Source organism: Erinaceus europaeus, chromosome 16 (genome assembly GCF_950295315.1).
Source record: "Erinaceus europaeus chromosome 16, mEriEur2.1, whole genome shotgun sequence".
Taxonomy (NCBI): Eukaryota; Metazoa; Chordata; class Mammalia; order Eulipotyphla; family Erinaceidae; genus Erinaceus; species Erinaceus europaeus.
Window position 1 is genome coordinate 18,949,689 of NC_080177.1, and position 16,541 is coordinate 18,966,229.

At 39.4% G+C, this 16,541-nt stretch overlaps 1 protein-coding gene across 4 annotated transcripts in view; it reads left to right on the forward strand.

Moving 5' to 3' along the window:
• The window catches only part of USP8 (ubiquitin specific peptidase 8), a 65,731-nt gene that overhangs the window by 15,978 nt on the left and 33,212 nt on the right, over nucleotides 1-16,541 (forward strand). For all 4 annotated transcript variants that reach the window (XM_060174645.1, XM_016192025.2, XM_016192026.2 and 1 more), the window contains 5 exons: nucleotides 2,652-2,819; nucleotides 4,830-4,974; nucleotides 6,482-6,567; nucleotides 13,993-14,155; nucleotides 16,111-16,153. In XM_060174645.1, the coding sequence (XP_060030628.1) occupies nucleotides 2,716-2,819; nucleotides 4,830-4,974; nucleotides 6,482-6,567; nucleotides 13,993-14,155; nucleotides 16,111-16,153 (541 nt within the window). In that variant the 5' untranslated portion in view covers nucleotides 2,652-2,715. The remainder of the gene's footprint in view (nucleotides 1-2,651; nucleotides 2,820-4,829; nucleotides 4,975-6,481; nucleotides 6,568-13,992; nucleotides 14,156-16,110; nucleotides 16,154-16,541) is intronic.

The window sequence follows — 16,541 nt, forward strand, 5'->3', positions numbered from 1 at the left end:
GAAAGAAAAAAAAAGTCAACCTGGAGCAGTGAAGTCCCGGTGACCACCTAAAAATGTTTGCAAAATAAGGCACTCAAGTAGTGCTGTTGTTCATAAGTCTGAGGAAATTCAAGGGAATCCTCTCATTTTCTTTCCTTAAACTATAGTTTGAATTATAGATGGTCAATGAACTAAATCCCTAACTAGAAGAACATACTTAATGCCGATTGATTGATCGATATGATGGTGAAGTCCAGAGGCTCCTCCTCCCTCCCCTCCCCCGAGTCACTGTAGCTCTAGTTGTAGAAAGGCAGAGTGGATGTGGGAAGTATTGTATATGAGGTCAACGTTTCTAAATGGAAAACTCTCAAACCATCATGTTACTTTGTTTGTGTTTATAGATCCATGGAATTAGGTATAGATGGGGAAAAAATGGCAATCATAAAACTGACTTCCTGAGAAAAAAATCGGATAGGGTAGGATTGGTAACCTAGACAGTATCATGTTTCCCTGGTCTGCCCCATCTCCTTGCATTCTTGCACATGAACACATACAAACAGCTTAATAGATGCCTGCCTAACTTTCCCCTCTTCGTCTGTTTTGTTTAATGTTTCCTCTGTTTTCCTAGTCCGAGTTTATCAGAGCAATGAAGAAGTAAAGAATGTTACGAAAATTCAAAGACCTTTTCAGAGTAAAACCTAAATGCTAGGGCATAGTCACCAAAACTGTGTTCATATGTCCCCTGCGCCATATAAAGTGGCCCTGCCTAGACTCTTCTCACTTGCTTTCTTTAATAAACTCCCTTCAATGAGAAAAGAAAGTACTTCTGAACGAAACTGCCTTCTACTGTGGTCTATACACTAGTGCAGACATAGCAGAAGTAAAACACACACAGGCACTGAACACTATACACTGATACTTTCTTTGTTTCTCTTCTTTTTCTTTCTTCCTTTCTTTTTTTGCCTCCAGTTGCTGGGGCTTGAACAATCACTCATGGGAGCCATTTTTTCCTTTCTTCTTTTTTTTATTTGTACCCTGTCTCATTTTTATATAATTAAGTTTGATCAAATTTTTATCCAGTTGGTTTTTTTCTCCATCCATTTTATTCAGTAGGACAGAGAGAAGTTGAGAGGGGAGGGAGAAGTAAAGAGAAAGAGATACCTGCAGACCTGCTTCACCACTTGTGAAGTGTCCCCACTGCAAGGGAGGGGTGGCTGGGCTTGAACCATTGTCCTTACGCTAAGTGCTATGTGCACTTACCTGGGTGTGCTACCATCTTGCCCTGCACTGAAACTTTCTCTATTGCCAGAACACATTTTTCATGGTACTGAGGCTCAAACCAGGATTGTGTCCCTGTCAGTGTAGGCACCCTGCCCGGTGAACTATTTCTCTGGTCTTATTTGTCCTTCCACAGTTATTTTAAATTGATGAATTAATTAATTTACTTATGGAGAAGAGAAGATGTGAAAGGAGAAAGGATGGAGCCCCAGCTCACTGCTCAGCTCTGGCATAATGTATGTAGTGCTGGGGAACTCTGAACCTGTGTTCTCTGGACTACCAGCAAGCAAGGTGGTGCTCGAAGGGGCTGACCTAACCCCCCCCCCTTTTTTTTTGCCTCCAGGGTTATTGCTGGGGCTCAGTGCCTGCACCATGAATCCACTGCTCCTGGAAGCCATTTTCCCCCTTTTGTTGTCCTTGTTGTAGCCTGGTTGTGGTTATTATTGTTGTTGATGTTGCTTGTTGTTGGATAGGACAGAGAGAAATGGAGAGAGGGGGAGAGAAAGACAGACACCTGCAGACTTGCTTCACGCCTTTGAAGTGACTCCCCTGCAGGTGGGGAGCCGGGGGGCTCGAACTGGGATCCTTACGCTGGTCATTGCGCTTTGCGCCATGTGTGCTTAACCCGCTGCGCTACCGCCCAACCCCGTTCTTCTTTTTTTAAATTTTTAAAGAATATTTATTCCTTTTGTTGCCCTTGTTTTATTGTTGTAGTTAGTATTGTTGTTGTTGTTGGATAGGACAGAGAGAAATTGAGAGAGGAGGGAAAGAGAGGGGGAGAGGAAGATAGACACCTGCAGACCTGCTTCACCACCTGTGAAGCGACTCCCCTGTAGGTGGTGAGCCGGGGGCTCGAACCAGGATCCTTACGCCAATCCTTGTGCTTTGCACCACCTGTGCTTAACCCACTGCGCTACAGCCTGACTCCCCCCGTTTGTTCTTTTGACAGCAAAAAATCCTCTAGTACTTAAGGCTGAGTGATAGAAACAGCAATTCATTTAGTTAGTGAAAAATTGAAAGAAAAAAAGAATGAAATTGCATATTGATAACCTATATATCTTGAATTTCCAAATAGATATTCAAGATACTAATTTATTATTTTTTATTATATATATATATATATATATATTAAACTTGAGCACTGTTCGGCTATAGTTTATGGTGGGTGGGTGGGTGGAGGATTGAACCTGGTATTTTGGAGCCTCAGGCATAACAAAGAGTCTCTTTACATAAGCATTATGCTCTCCTCCCCTCCACCCCCCGAGATATTAATTTAAAATTAACTCTTAGCAAAGGGGGCAATGTAGGAGTCAGACTTTTTAATTTAAACTGCTCTTTTGCTTCATTGTTAGTAAGGAAAACTCAAGACATTATTTGTGTTTATTTTGTTTCAGAAAATAACTACTTTGAATGAAATACATCATCCAGGTGAAAGTGGATAAGTAAAGCTGATTCGTCATGCCTGCTGTGGCTTCAGTTCCTAAAGAACTCTACCTCAGTTCTTCACTCAAAGATCTCAATAAGAAAACAGAAGTTAAACCAGAGAAAATAAGCACTAAGAAGTATGCATCCTTCGCTAAGTTGGCTGAGTCATATATTAGTTTTTTTTAAAAACATTTACTTATTTTCCCTTTTGCTGCCCTTGTTGTTTTATTGTTATAGTTATTGTGGTTTTTTTTTTTTTTTAAGATTTAATTTATTTATTAATGAGGAAGATAGGAAGAGAGAGAGAAAGAACCAGATATCACTCTGGTACATGTGCTGCCGGGGATTGAACTGGGGACCTCATGCTTGAGAATCTAATGCACTGTGCCACCTCCCGGACCACGTAGTTATTGTTGTTGTTATTGATGTCACATATTAGTTTTAGTTCATTTCCACTTGACTAGATGTAGTAGATGAGTAAGTAGTTAAGGTTTTTGTTTTTTATTTTGATGTCATCATCGTATTACCTTAAGAGAAGGCCTTAACTTTATCTTGGTAGAATACATCTGTATGTGTTCGCTAATATGTGTGTTATATAATCTCTGGACAACATGCCATTTTGGCCTTGTTCCTTTGTGGAATATTCTCTAGTTCCTTGGCCTGACCGGCTTTACCAGTCCATGTCTTGGGCTTTTTATTCTCCCCGTCCGAAGATTTGCTTCATTGTTTTGAGAGAATGATAAGAGTGGGGAGGGAGAGGAAGAGAAAGGAGAGAACCAGAGCTCTACTCAGCTCTGGCTTGAGGTGATGTGAGGGGATGGATCTGTAGCCCATGGGAACTTCGCCGTACATATTGGTGCTCTGACAGGCTGAGTTACCTTCCCAACCCTCCCCTCATGTCTCAGTGTCAGAGCACAAAGAAATATAGAGAACAAGTTAAATTACTTTGTGTAGATAAAGTGTAATGTATATAAGTAATGTATTGGCACTTTGATTTGGTTATCAAAACTTTAATCCTAAGTGAATACACTCCTTTTTCAGAATGCCTATAATTTCTTTTAATTACTTTGAACAGGTTTCTTTGGCCTCTGGGGTTATCGCTGGGGCTCGGTGCCTGTACTATGAATCCACTGATTCTGGTGGCCATTTTTGTTGTTGTTGAACAGGACAGAGAGAAATCAAGAGAGGAGGGGAAGACTGAGAGAGGGAGAGAAAGACACCTGCAGACCTGTGTCACCGTTCATGAAGTGACCCCCCCCCCCCCCATAGGTGGAGAGTCAGGGCCTTGAACTGGGATCCTTGCGCCAATCCTTGTGCTTCCCACTGTGTGCACTTAACCTGCTGCACTACCGCCTGGCCCCCCAGAATGCCCATGTTTTCTATCTACTGCCCAGGAAAATAGCCTTAGAATCTAGAATACTGCCAAATCATCAAATTATCTTTTGAATTTGAGTTATTTTTAGGCTTTAATTCTCTTTTCTCCATCCAGGACAAGTGAATCAGCGTTTAACCATTTTTGTAAAGAAACATTCATCAAGTGTGAAAAAAAAAGAGAAATTAAATTCATGTATCATACCTGTTCCTAACTTTCAGCATTTTTAGTTGGGGACAATTATACATCATAGAAAATAGTGGGGAGAATTGAAAAGTATTTCAACATGAAAATAAAGATTTTTGCTTCTCTCCTTCAACAAAGGATGCACAATCATGTTATTTTCTATGGCAGGTCTTTTGAAATTGGATTTAGAATGCATTTGAGTAGCATGCTGGTATCATCAACTCTAAGTATTTGCTTATAATGGAAAATTCCAGATTCTATCCAAACATAGCAGACTTTATATCTATTTGAAGTAGCATAGCTTAAATTATAAACTTTATTTTATCAAGATTCTCTCTAGGCCTGGGAAGATAGTGGTTTTGCCAAAAGACTTTTATGCCTGAGGCTCTGAGATCCCAGGCTCAGTCCTCAGAATCACCGGAAACCAGAGCTGAGCAGTGCTCTGGTCTCTGTGTATTTCTGTCTCTCTCTCTCTCTCTTTCTCTTTCTCTCATTAAAAATAAGTAACTATTTAAGAAAATTCTCTGTAGACTTTATATATGGCTTATTTTCAGATGTAAAGAATTTAATTTTTTTTTCTGAATTTAAGTTATGTTCAGAGTGCCCTGAAGATCTTCAAGACAGCAGAAGAGAGCAGATTAGATCGTGATGAGGAAAAGGCCTATGTACTATATATGAAATACGCGACTGTTTATAACCTTATCCGAAGTAGGCCTGATTTCAAGCAACACCAGGTACTTCTTTTATTTCTGCTTACTCTTTTTTTTTTATTTATTTATGTTTAACTTTTCCTTCCACAGTAGAACTGTTGATTCCCTCAGAGTTTTCTCTGTTACTGAAATTTAGATCGCCTAATGCAGCATCAGGTTCAAACACTTAGGCAGATTAAAAAACAAAAAAAAGGAACTAAAATTTCAATTTTATTTGCAGCTACACATGCATACTGTATACTTTATTTGCCTGGGGTTCCTACACATTTGTAGCAACACACAGACTCATACTTGGTCTTCAGTTGTATCATCATCAGAACAAGTTAAAGATTCACTTTTCTTGGGCCAGTGAGGCAACGCATGAGATTAAGGTGCCTGCTTTGCTGTGTGCATATGACATAGGTTTGAGGCTGGCTGCCCCACTGTACTCTGGAGTAGCTGCAGTGGTGTGTGATGTCTTTCCCTCTCCCCCTGTCTATCTCTGTCTTTTTGCATTTGAAAAAGTCAGGCTAGAATGGTGAAACCCTGGTGACAACAAAATATGATTGTCTGTAACTGTACTTTTGTAAATGGCAGCCCTAGATACTTTTTTTAGAAATGTTTTTTTAATATTATTTATGTATTTATTACTGGATAGAGACATAAATCGAGAAGGGAAGGGGAGATAGACACCTGCAGCCCTGCTTCACCACTCATGACACTTTCCTCCTGCAGGTGGGGACCAGGGGCTTGAACCAGGGTCTTTATGTACTGCACTGTAATGTCTGATATTCCCGAGAATGCCCACCACATGTAGTACTGGGGATCAAATGCAAGCCTGCTCTACCTACCCTTAGCCACTCCACTGTTTTTTTCATTTGTTTATTTTCAAGGTTTACTTATTTATTTTAATCAGAGCACTGCTCAGCTCTGGCTTGTGGTGGGCATTGAGCCTAAGATATCAGAGCCTCAGACAACTACCAGGTCATATGGGATTTTTTTTTTTTTATTGCCTACAAATAGTATAAAGAGACACTTTTGAAACAAATACTAAATAGTATTTATGGTTATTGAAAACTTTAAGAAGGGAAGGGGTCAGGTGGTGATGTACCTGGTTGAGCGCACACATTACAGTGCACAAAGACCCAGGTTCAAGTCCCCGGGCCCCACCTGCAGGGGGGAAAGCTTTGCGAGTGGTGAAGTAGTGGTGCAGGTGTCTCTCTGTCTCTCTCCCTCTCTATCATCCCCTTCCCTCTTGATTTCTGGCTGTCTTTATCCAGTTTTTTTAAAGAAGAAAAATTTAAGAAGTACATTCAGTCATAATGTTTTCATTATTGAGTCCTGGTGTGATATTGGACAAGAACCCAGGTTGGCGAGAGAGAGTCTTGTAGACACCTGTCATGGGGAAATGATGTATCAGCAACTGTGCTGTAAACCATTAGCTCCCTAATAAAGTGGGGAAAACCAACACCATGATTGTAATGCACTTACCACTAGTGCTTTGTACTGTAGTCAGTATTAACAGTTTGAGATGCTTTCCCTGTAATTACAGGATTATTTTCATTCTATACTTGGACCTGCAAACATAAAAAAAGCTATTGAAGAAGCTGAAAGACTCTCTGAAAGCCTTAAACTCAGGTACGTACATTATTTTGAAATCTTTAAAAACTTGTAAATTTAGAAGGAAAAATAAATTTAAAGAATTTGCCCATTTATATCTGTTCAGACTTAGAAAACCTCCAGTTCCTAGAAGATTTATGGTAACTAGACCACAAAGATTAAAGCCTTTTACTATGCCATTGAGATTGCATTCATGTGTCACCATTAATGTTCTCTGTTGAAGTTTAGAAAATGTTTGTGATTGTTAAGGTAAGCATTGATGTATTAAAACTCAGGTTCAGGGAGTTGGGCGGTAGCACAGTGGGTTACGTGCAGGGGACGCGAAGCTCAAGGACTGGTGGAACAATCCCAGTTCGAGCCCCCGGCTCTCCACCTGCAGGGGAGTCACTTCACAAGCAGTGAAGCAGGTCTGCAGGTATCTGTCTTTCTCTCCCCCTCTCTGTCTTCCCTCCTCTCTCCACTTCTCTCTGTCCAATCCAAAAACGATGACATCAGTAACTACAACAATAAAACAACAAGGGCAACAAAAGGGAATAAATAAAAAAACAAAAAAAACTCAGGTCCAGACACTTAAGTTTTAATATTTGTAAATTTATGGCAGAAATCTTCAGAAAAATTTAATTCTTCCTATGACTCCTATTGCACTATGTTGCTTGTTCACTAGTCTTATGGAAATGATATACTATTGGATTTCATATGCCTGGCTGCACCATATATACCTAGTATTTTAAAATTTATTTGTATTGGATAGAGGCAGAGAGAAATTGAGAGGAGTGGGGAAGACAGAAAGAGAGAAATAGACACCTGCGGCCCTGCTTCACCACTTGTGAAACTTCTACCCCTGCAGTGAGGGACTAAGGTCTTGAACCTGGGTCCTTGCACACTGTAATGTGTGTGCTTAACCAGGTGTGCCACTGCCTGGCCCCTAGTTGTATATATTTCATCTCTTTCATAGATGGGTCAATTAACTATGTATCATATTCTTTATCTAGAAATTAGCATTTTGGGGAGTCGGGCAGTAGCGCAGCGGATTAAGCACACATGGCGCAAGGACCGGCATAAGGATCCCAGTTCGAGCCCCTGGCTCCCCACCTGCAGGGGAGTCACTTCACAGGCAGTGAAGCAGGTCTGCAGGTGTCTGTCTTTCCCCCTCTCTGTCTTCCCCTCCTCTCTCCATTTCTCTCTGTCCTATCTAACAACAATGACATCAATAAACAACAATAATAACTACAACAACAATAAAAAAACCAACAATGTGGTCTGGGAGGTGGTGCAGTGGATAAAGCACTGGACTCTCAAGCATGAGGTCCTGAGTTCAGTCCCCGGCAGCACATGTACCAGAGTGATGTCTGGCTCTTTCTCTCTCTCTTCCTATCCCTCTCATTGATAAATAAATAAAATATAAAAAAAAAACAAGGGCAACAAAAGGGATAAATAAATAAATATAGTAAAAAAAAATTAAAAAAAAAAAGAAATTACTATTTTGAGTAGGCAGGCTGTAGGGCACCAGGTTGAGCACACACAGTGCAAAGCACAAAGACTGATGCAAGGATCCTGATTCAAGCCCCCGGCTCCCCACCTGCAGGGGGTTGCTTCACAAGTAGTGAAGCAGATTTGCAGGTGTCTGCCTTTCTTTCTCCCTCTCTGTCTTCCCCTCCTCTCTCAGTTTCTCTCTGTCCTATCCAACAACGACAGCAGCAGCAGCAGCAATAACAACAAAGATAGAAAGAAAGATAACCTCCAGGAGCAGTGGATTCATAGTACAGGCACTGAGCCCCAGAGAAAACCCTGGACATAAACATAAATAGATAAATTACTATTTTAACTATTCTATTCTTTTTTTCCCCCTTTTGTTGCCCTTGTTGTTTTTTTTATTGTTGTTATAGTTATTACCGTTGTTGTAGATGTCGTCACTGTTGGATAGGACAGAGAGAAATGGAGAGAGGAGGGGAAGACAGAGGGGGAGAGAAAGACAGACACCTGCAGACCTGCTTCACCACCTGTGAAGCGACTCCCCTGCAGGTGGGGAGCCGGGGGCTCGAACCGGGATCTTTAAGCCTGTCCTTGTGCTTGGCACCACATGCACTTAACCCATTGTGCTACTGCCTGTTGTCCTTTTTTTGTTCTTTCTAGAAATAACTAATCTTGAGACTGGACTGTATTAAGGTGGATGACATAATTTAACAATCACTATTCTATTCTTAGTTAACTAGAGTAGAATTTCTTCTAACCTTTGTTACCATTACTGTCTTTTGAATTTTCCTCATACTTCTCTAATCATTTTATCACCTTCAACAATCTATTCCTTTTTTATCTTTTGTGCTTTAGTTTCCCCTAGTGTCCCCCCCCCCTTTTTTTTGGTTTGTACTTTTAAAGAGTTTGAATTGTTTTGGGAGTGAGGTTTTATAGTTAATCTTTTTTTCCTGTGTGACAGTCTTTCTGCAGACAGACACCACTTATCCTACATTTTGCCCATTTAAGTACGTAATACATTATTGTCATTGTATTTACAGAGTTGTTTAACCATGATCCCATAATCAATACTAGGATGTTTTTATCTCCCCCCCAAAAGAAATCCAGTATCCATAGTGATCCCTTCACATCTCCTCAGCTTCCTCTTGCCCTGGTCTACACATCATAATCTTCTGATTTCAACTTAACCCAATTCAATTTTACTTTTTGATAGAGAAAAATTGAGAGAGGAAGGGGAGATAAGGAGAAAGAGAGACACCTGCAGATCTGCTTCCCTGCTTGGGAAGAGTCCCTCCTGCAGGTGAGGAGCCATAGGCTCGAACTTGGATCCTTGTGCAGGTCCTTGTGCTTTGTACTGTGTGTGCTTGTGCCCCGGGATATAGCACTGGGGATAAAGCAGTGGACTTTAAAGCATACTATGCATGCTTAACCAGGTGTGCCACTGCCCGGCCCCCTCAATTTTACTTTTTAAAAAAGATTTATTTATGGGAGTTAGGCGGTAGCGCAGTGGGTTAAGCGCAGATGATGCAAAGCACAAGGACCGGCGTAAGGATCTGAGTCTTTCACCCTTCTGTGCTCACAACTAACTGATTATGAGACACAAAAGAGCTTGATTGTAAGTCATCAAAAATTGGGGCCAAGTAGATAGCCCCGGAGCATTCAATACATAGGTTTACAATGGGTAAGTCGGATTCTTCCTGAAGCTAACACAACTTTCTCTAATGATGTGTCTGCCTTTCTTTCGGTCAGAGCACTGCTCAGTTTTAGCTTCTAGTGGTACCTGGGGTTGAACCTGGGACTTCAGAACCTCAGCCATAAAAATCTTTTGTATGACCATTATGCGATCTTCTTGTCCCTACATTTTTTTCTTTTAAGTAAGTACTCTTATGAAGGAAAAAAAATTCACTGTTTCGATATTTGATTTTTATACATTGATCTTTATCTAACTTTTTTGTTTAATAATAAAGCATTGCAGATGACAGAGGACCTAGTGGTGGTTGTATTGTTATATGGGAAACTGGAGAATGTTATGCATGTACAAACTATTGTGTTCACTGTTGAATGTAAAACATTAATTCCCCAATAAAGAAATTTAAAATAATAATAATAATAAAGCATTGCCTTGGTTCTTTTCATCTAGAATCGTTTTCTTATAGCTTGAAGAAACCCCTTTAGCATTTGTACTACAAGTCTGTTGGTTTGTTGGCTAACTAATTCTGTTGGTTGTAATTTATTGGGATGTGTCTTTTATCTTCTTTTCAAAATCTATACCTTTATCTTCTTTTCAAAATCCTTCAGAATATTTTCACTGGGTGTTGATGCAGAAAAGCCCATTGTTCAACATCGTTAGGACCGTATTAGCTGAGTAGAACAGTTTTTTCTAAAGGTGTTATTTATTTATGAGAAAGGAGGAGAGAGAAAGAACCAGACGTCACTCTGGCACATGTGCCGCCAGGGATTGAACTCGGGACCTCATTCTTGAGAGTCCAAAGCTTTACCTCCTGGACCACAAATGGAATGACTTCTAGTGCCCTTTCTTATTATAAGTTGTTTTTTTTTTTAACATACTCTGAACTCTTCCTGTGATGTAAATTGCTTTACTCAGTTCTAAGTTGGGAAAATGTTTCACTCTCTATTTGGCCCTCACCCCCATGTGTTATATCCCTTTCACTGGCATTTAAATTAGAAGGTGTATATTAACATACCCTCACATCTGACCTGTCTTAATTCTCTAATTGTGCAATCAGCCATAGAACCTTCTCTCCTTTTAGTTTCTGAAATCTGTACCTACTGAAAATTTCTCTTTTGTCAGGCCAGCAGTCTTTGGAAAGGTGTACAGTACTTGGACAGTTTGCTGGTTTTAAAGTCAAAGACTTGAACAACTTATGGTTAATTTGTAGCTAAGCTCTGCCCAGATACCTGGTACCTGTACCTCCATTCTAAAGGCAGGCATAGCTCCAGGTTCCAGAAAACATTTTGACAAAAAGACCAGATAAGTAACTAGGAAAAAAAGGTCTCGTCATCACCAGACATTAAGAAACACTTGTCAGGCATTTGTTAACTTACTCACTTACTTTACATTCATGATCTCTGAAATTTAGTTTTAGTGAAATCTAGAAGTGTCAGAATCCTAGTAAAGAGGACAGATGATGGAGCCAGAAGTCAGCATGGTGTGGGGGGTGGAGGGGGTACATGCCTAGTAATCACTTCAGCTTACCAGCTGTGCTCCGAAAGTAGGAGAGACATCAATTTTATTTAAGTGGATTTTCAGACTATGGAAATAGAACAAATGGCATGATAGAGAGTAAGATGTGGATAAAAAAAAAATAGGTTAACAAAAGGAAATCTGGCGGTAGCGCAGCAGGTTAAGCGCGCATGTCGCAAAGCACAAGGACCAGCGTAAGGATCCCAGTTTGAGCCCCCAGCTTCCCACCTGCAGGGGAGTCGCTTCACAGACAGTGAAGCAGGTCTGCAGGTGTCTGTCTTTCTTGCCCCCTCTCTGTCTTCCCCTCCTCTCTCCATTTCTCTCTGTCCTATCTAACAATGACGACGACATCGATAACAACAACAATGAAAAACAACAAGGGCAACAAAAGGGAAAATAAATAAATAAATATTTTAAAAGTTATAAAAAATTTAAAAAAGGAAATAGGTTAAACCAAAGATATCAACATTTTTCCTATTGCTACTCTTAAAATTGAATTCAGGTTGAGGCTGCTTAATTTTCTAGGGCAGACAGCTCGCATCTAGTCCCTGCATGGAACACTAGTAGAGAAGAAATAAGAATGATGGCTACGTGTGCAGAGCCATACTTCCTGGGCTGGGTCCCAGTTCTTCCCCCCCCAACCCCCACCCCATCCTTCCTTTCCTAGAGTCAGAACCTTGTTCCATAATCCCTCTTCTTACACTTGCTAGCTGTGTAATCTAAAGATAGCTTTTCTTTATCTCAAGTTTCTTCATTTTTAAAGTGGGATAAAAATGAAGCCTACCCCATTAACATCTTGACCACATGAAGTAAAGTGCTATGTGTATAGTCCCCTAGATGGTGCCTGACACGTCGTAAGTATTCAGTGTTAGTCATTCTAATTGTTGTTAATAACAGTGATAACATGCTCGTGCCGTAAACATTTCCCTTTCTGGTGCTCTAGTGACTTATTTACATTTAGGGTGTCAGTACAAGAATTACATACTTGTTGCAAGTCCTCATCGTCACTGTAATAGATGCTGGCACATAAGAAAGGCAGAAAAAGGGAGTCGGGTGGTAGCACAGGTGGCATAAAGCGCAAGGACCAGAGTAAGGATCTCAGTTTGAGTCCCCAGCTCCCCACCTGCAGGGGTGGTCGCTTCACAGGCAGTGAAGCAGGTCTGCAGGTGTCTGTTTTTCTCTCCTCCTCTGTCTTCCCCTCTTCTCTCCATTCCTCTCTGTCCTATCCAACAACAACAGAAGGGAATAGATAAACATTAAAAAAAAAAAAGGCAGAGAATGTAGAAGTAACAAAGCTGTAGAGATACTAGGTAGCGATAACAGCTTGCTGTTTCATTGTCAAATTTTCAAACAGTGCAGCAGGTGAAAATGAATAGACCACTATGACTAGCCCTTTTCAATTTGAGAACCCATTTATTTCTGGTTATTGCCTGAGCTGAAATATGGTGACATACCTGTTTTTGTAAAAAAAAAAAAAAAAAATCTTATCTGAAGCTGTGATTTTTTTTTTATACTTCTCATTGTAGCATACTGATTTTTATAAATCGAATGTCTCTTTTTTAAGATTCTCTTTAATTAAAAAAAAATTCTTTTTAATTTAAATTTTTCAAACGGGCCAGGCAGTGGTGCACCTGCTTGAGCGCACATGTCATATTTGGGGATCTGGGTTTAAAGCCCAAGTTCCTGACCTGCAGAGAGAAACCTCCTGAGTAGTGGAGCAGTGCAGCATAGGTGTTTCTCTTCCTCTCTTTATCTTTCTCTCTTTTTCCCTCTTATTTCTGTCTCTATAAAAAAGAAGAAAAGAAAGGAATATGAGGACTATGGCCACCAGGAGCAGTGGAGTTATGCAGGCATCAAGCCTCAGCACTAATCATGGTGGCAAAAAAGTTAAAGTAAAAAAATAAATAAATAAATCCATCGTGTCATTAATACAGGAACAAAGTGGTAAACGGCTGGGGGGGGTGTTTGTTTGCTTGTTTGCTTGTTTGTTTGCATCTCAGGAGTGAATGAAGAACTTTATAGATGTAAATTCTTGGCAGTCAACTTCCTCTTCTCAGTAACTAATTTATTCCTCTTGGTGAGTTTCACTATGAAACTAAATACTTTCTGTAGGGTGAAGCTTCTCTTAGCACACGACACAAATTCTATTCAATTCTAAAAGACTCCTGTTTTTCACTTTTTTTTTTTTTTGCAATATGAATTATGGGATTGTAAACCCTTTGAAAAAGAAATTATAGCAGGTTCAGGTCATTAAAAGATTAATATTTGTAGAAGGGAAAGTAACGGGCATTAAACAACTTCATTTGAAGATGTTTTTTGTCAAATAATTTGAGCTATTTGAAATAAATCTACAGATAAAAATTTATGAGTTGTGGTCTGTAACAAAACAATGGTAGAGTTGAATTTCACTTGTAGGGATAAGTAATGCACTTCTAAAATCCCCCAAGTCATGGAATTAATTTCACAGTACTGGACTCCTTTACTTTTCTTTTTATTTATTCATGAGAAAGGGGGAGGAGAGAGAGAACGAGACATCACTCTGATACATGTGCTGCCGGGGATTGAACTCAGGACTTCCACCAGAGAGCCCAATGCGCCACCTTCCATACCATGACTCCTTTATTTTCTTTTTTTTTTTTAAATTTATTTCTTTATTGGGGAATTAATGTTTTACATTCAACAGTAAATACAATAGTTTGTACATGCACTCCTTTACTTTCTATAATTTTGCTGATAGAAGACATCTTGGCTTCCCTTTTCAACAGATATGAAGAAGCTGAAGTTAGGAAAAAACTTGAAGAAAAAGACAGACAAGAGGAAGAGCAGTTGCAGAAACAGAAAAGGCAAGAAACAGGAAGAGAAGAAGGTGGTACATTGGCTAAAAGTTCTTTGGAAAATGTCTTGGATTCTAAAGACAAAACCCAAAAGGTATTTATTGTGTGTGGCAAGAATTGAGATGCCACTACAATATTCTTTTAGGCACTGTGGGTAAATTTTAATTTGTGTTTGTTAGAAACTGAATTAAATATTCTAGTTTCAATTAATCCTACCTGTTTCCTAGACCTGCTTAATGCATTTGCTTTTTAGTGGTCACTATGAAGCAGATTAAAGCTGTGGAAAGAGGATTTGAACTCAGATTTAATATCTGAGTTTGTGTCCTTTGCCAGTTCTTGTTTAACCATCCTACTCTGCTTCCTCTGTTTGCCTAATGAAGATCTTGAAATAACATGACTTTCCAGGTATCTTTTTTCCTAGTAAATGAAATTTACACTGAAAGAAAAACTTGGTGTACTGCTAATTTTGTGCCTGAGATCTCATTCTTCTCTCCCCCATGCCTTTTCATCTCTCTCCCCCCATTTCTTTTTGCCTGTTTTCTTTAATGCTGAGTCAATCCCATGAACTACATTCTGAATTTATCTGACTTCTTCCTTATCTTTAATCTTCCATCTCATAGTTCCTGTAAGCTGAAATTTCAGCCATTAAAATGTTAATTAGATTCAAGTTCAGTTTTTTTTTTTTTTTTTTTACTTTTAGCAAGAATGTTTCATAGGTGTGTTTCATTTTGCATTGTTTTAGGATTACCTTATAAGTTGTGTATATGATTTTTTAAAAAAAAATTTATGTTTATTTTCCCTCTTGTTGCCCTTGTTTTTTATTGTTGTTGTAGTTATTATCATTGTTACTATTGATGTCATAGTCGTTAGGACAGAGAGAAGTGGAGAGAGGAGGGGAAGACAGAGAGGGGGAGAGAAAGATAGACACCTGCAGACCTGCTTCACTGCCTGTGAAGCGACACCCCTGCAGGTGGGGAGGTGGGGCTCAAACTGGGATCCTTATGCTGGTTCTTGCGCTTTGCACCACATGCACTTAACCCGCTGTGCTACAGCCCAGCTCCCTATATATATGATTTTATTTAGTTAATGTATTTTGCCACCAGGGTTATCACTGGAACTCTGTGCCAGCACACTGAATGTACCGCTCCTGCTGGCCATCCACCCCCCCCTTTCTATTTTTTTATTTGATAGGACAGAGAGAAATTGAGAGGGGAGAGGGAGAAATCAAGGTAGACTCCTACAGACTTGCTTTCCACCAGGGTCCTTGTGCATGGTAGCATGCACTTCTCCAAGCACGCCGCTGTACAGTGCCTCCGCTGCCCCCCCCCCCCCCCCCCCGTTTAAAAAATTCTTCAGTGGTTTTTAGATTCAGGTTGGTCCTTAGTTTTCCTTTCTGTAGAATTAACCTATGCCATCCAGGTTAGAAAATGTAAATTTATAAAAGTATGCATTACTTCATTGTTTACTTCCATTCTGCAGTGGCATATGCTCAAGAGTAAGCCAGAATTTTTGTTGCATTTTAAGAAATACTCTTGAGCAGTTGGGACAACGGCTCTACCGTTAAAGCATTGGACAGTCTCATGCCTCAAGTCCCTGGTTCAGTCCTCAGCACATCTGCCAGAGTGGTGCTCTGGCCAAATGTACACATGTGCACACACAGACAGATGCTCATTTCCTCTCTTCTCTGCCTCATGTTGAACTTTCATGTGTAACAAATAAAATAAATATTTTTAAAAAACTCATGAAATTGAATTTCTGCAATAATTTGTACTTTTAAGTCACATTTACCCTTTGAGTGAAGAAAATTTTGAGGAAATATCGTATGATGCTGATAAACTCCTAGAAATTTTAGTTGTTATCTGTTGCCTACATAACCTAGTAACAGCATTATTATTTGTTTTTTGCTGTTTTGTAAATTGTTAGTATTCTCCATACTTCTATTTCCTAGGCCATTAAATAAAAGATTTTTAAAAATCTAGTGTTAATGTTTCTATGAAATTTTTACTTCTACTAAAGTTGTTTTTTTTTTTTTTCTTTCTTGTGAAATAGGTAAATGGTGAAAAGAGTGAAAAAAGTGAGACCACAGAGAAAGGTAATTAGAATTATTTGTTGTAGAAAGAGGGAATCTTTAATATGTATTACTACTGACATATTCTGAGATTGAGCTTTTTATTTTATAGGACATTCTTAACTTTATGTTTAATTTATATATAAGTTTGATCATTTTTCCTAGACTGTATATTTATATGGTAGACATTACATATTTTGTATTTATGGCATGGGGATATTTATGGTAATAAGCAGCTGAAAACATCTAAAATCAGTTGGTGCTTGTCATTTTTTTACCCCCTTGCCCCCCCCATCATTGTTTTTAAGATGTAATTTAGAGTGATGATTAATTAAAGGGAAATGGCTCGCTTGGATAGTGCTCTGCCTTGCTATGTGTATGACCCAGATTCTGTTTTTTTTTTTTTTTTTTT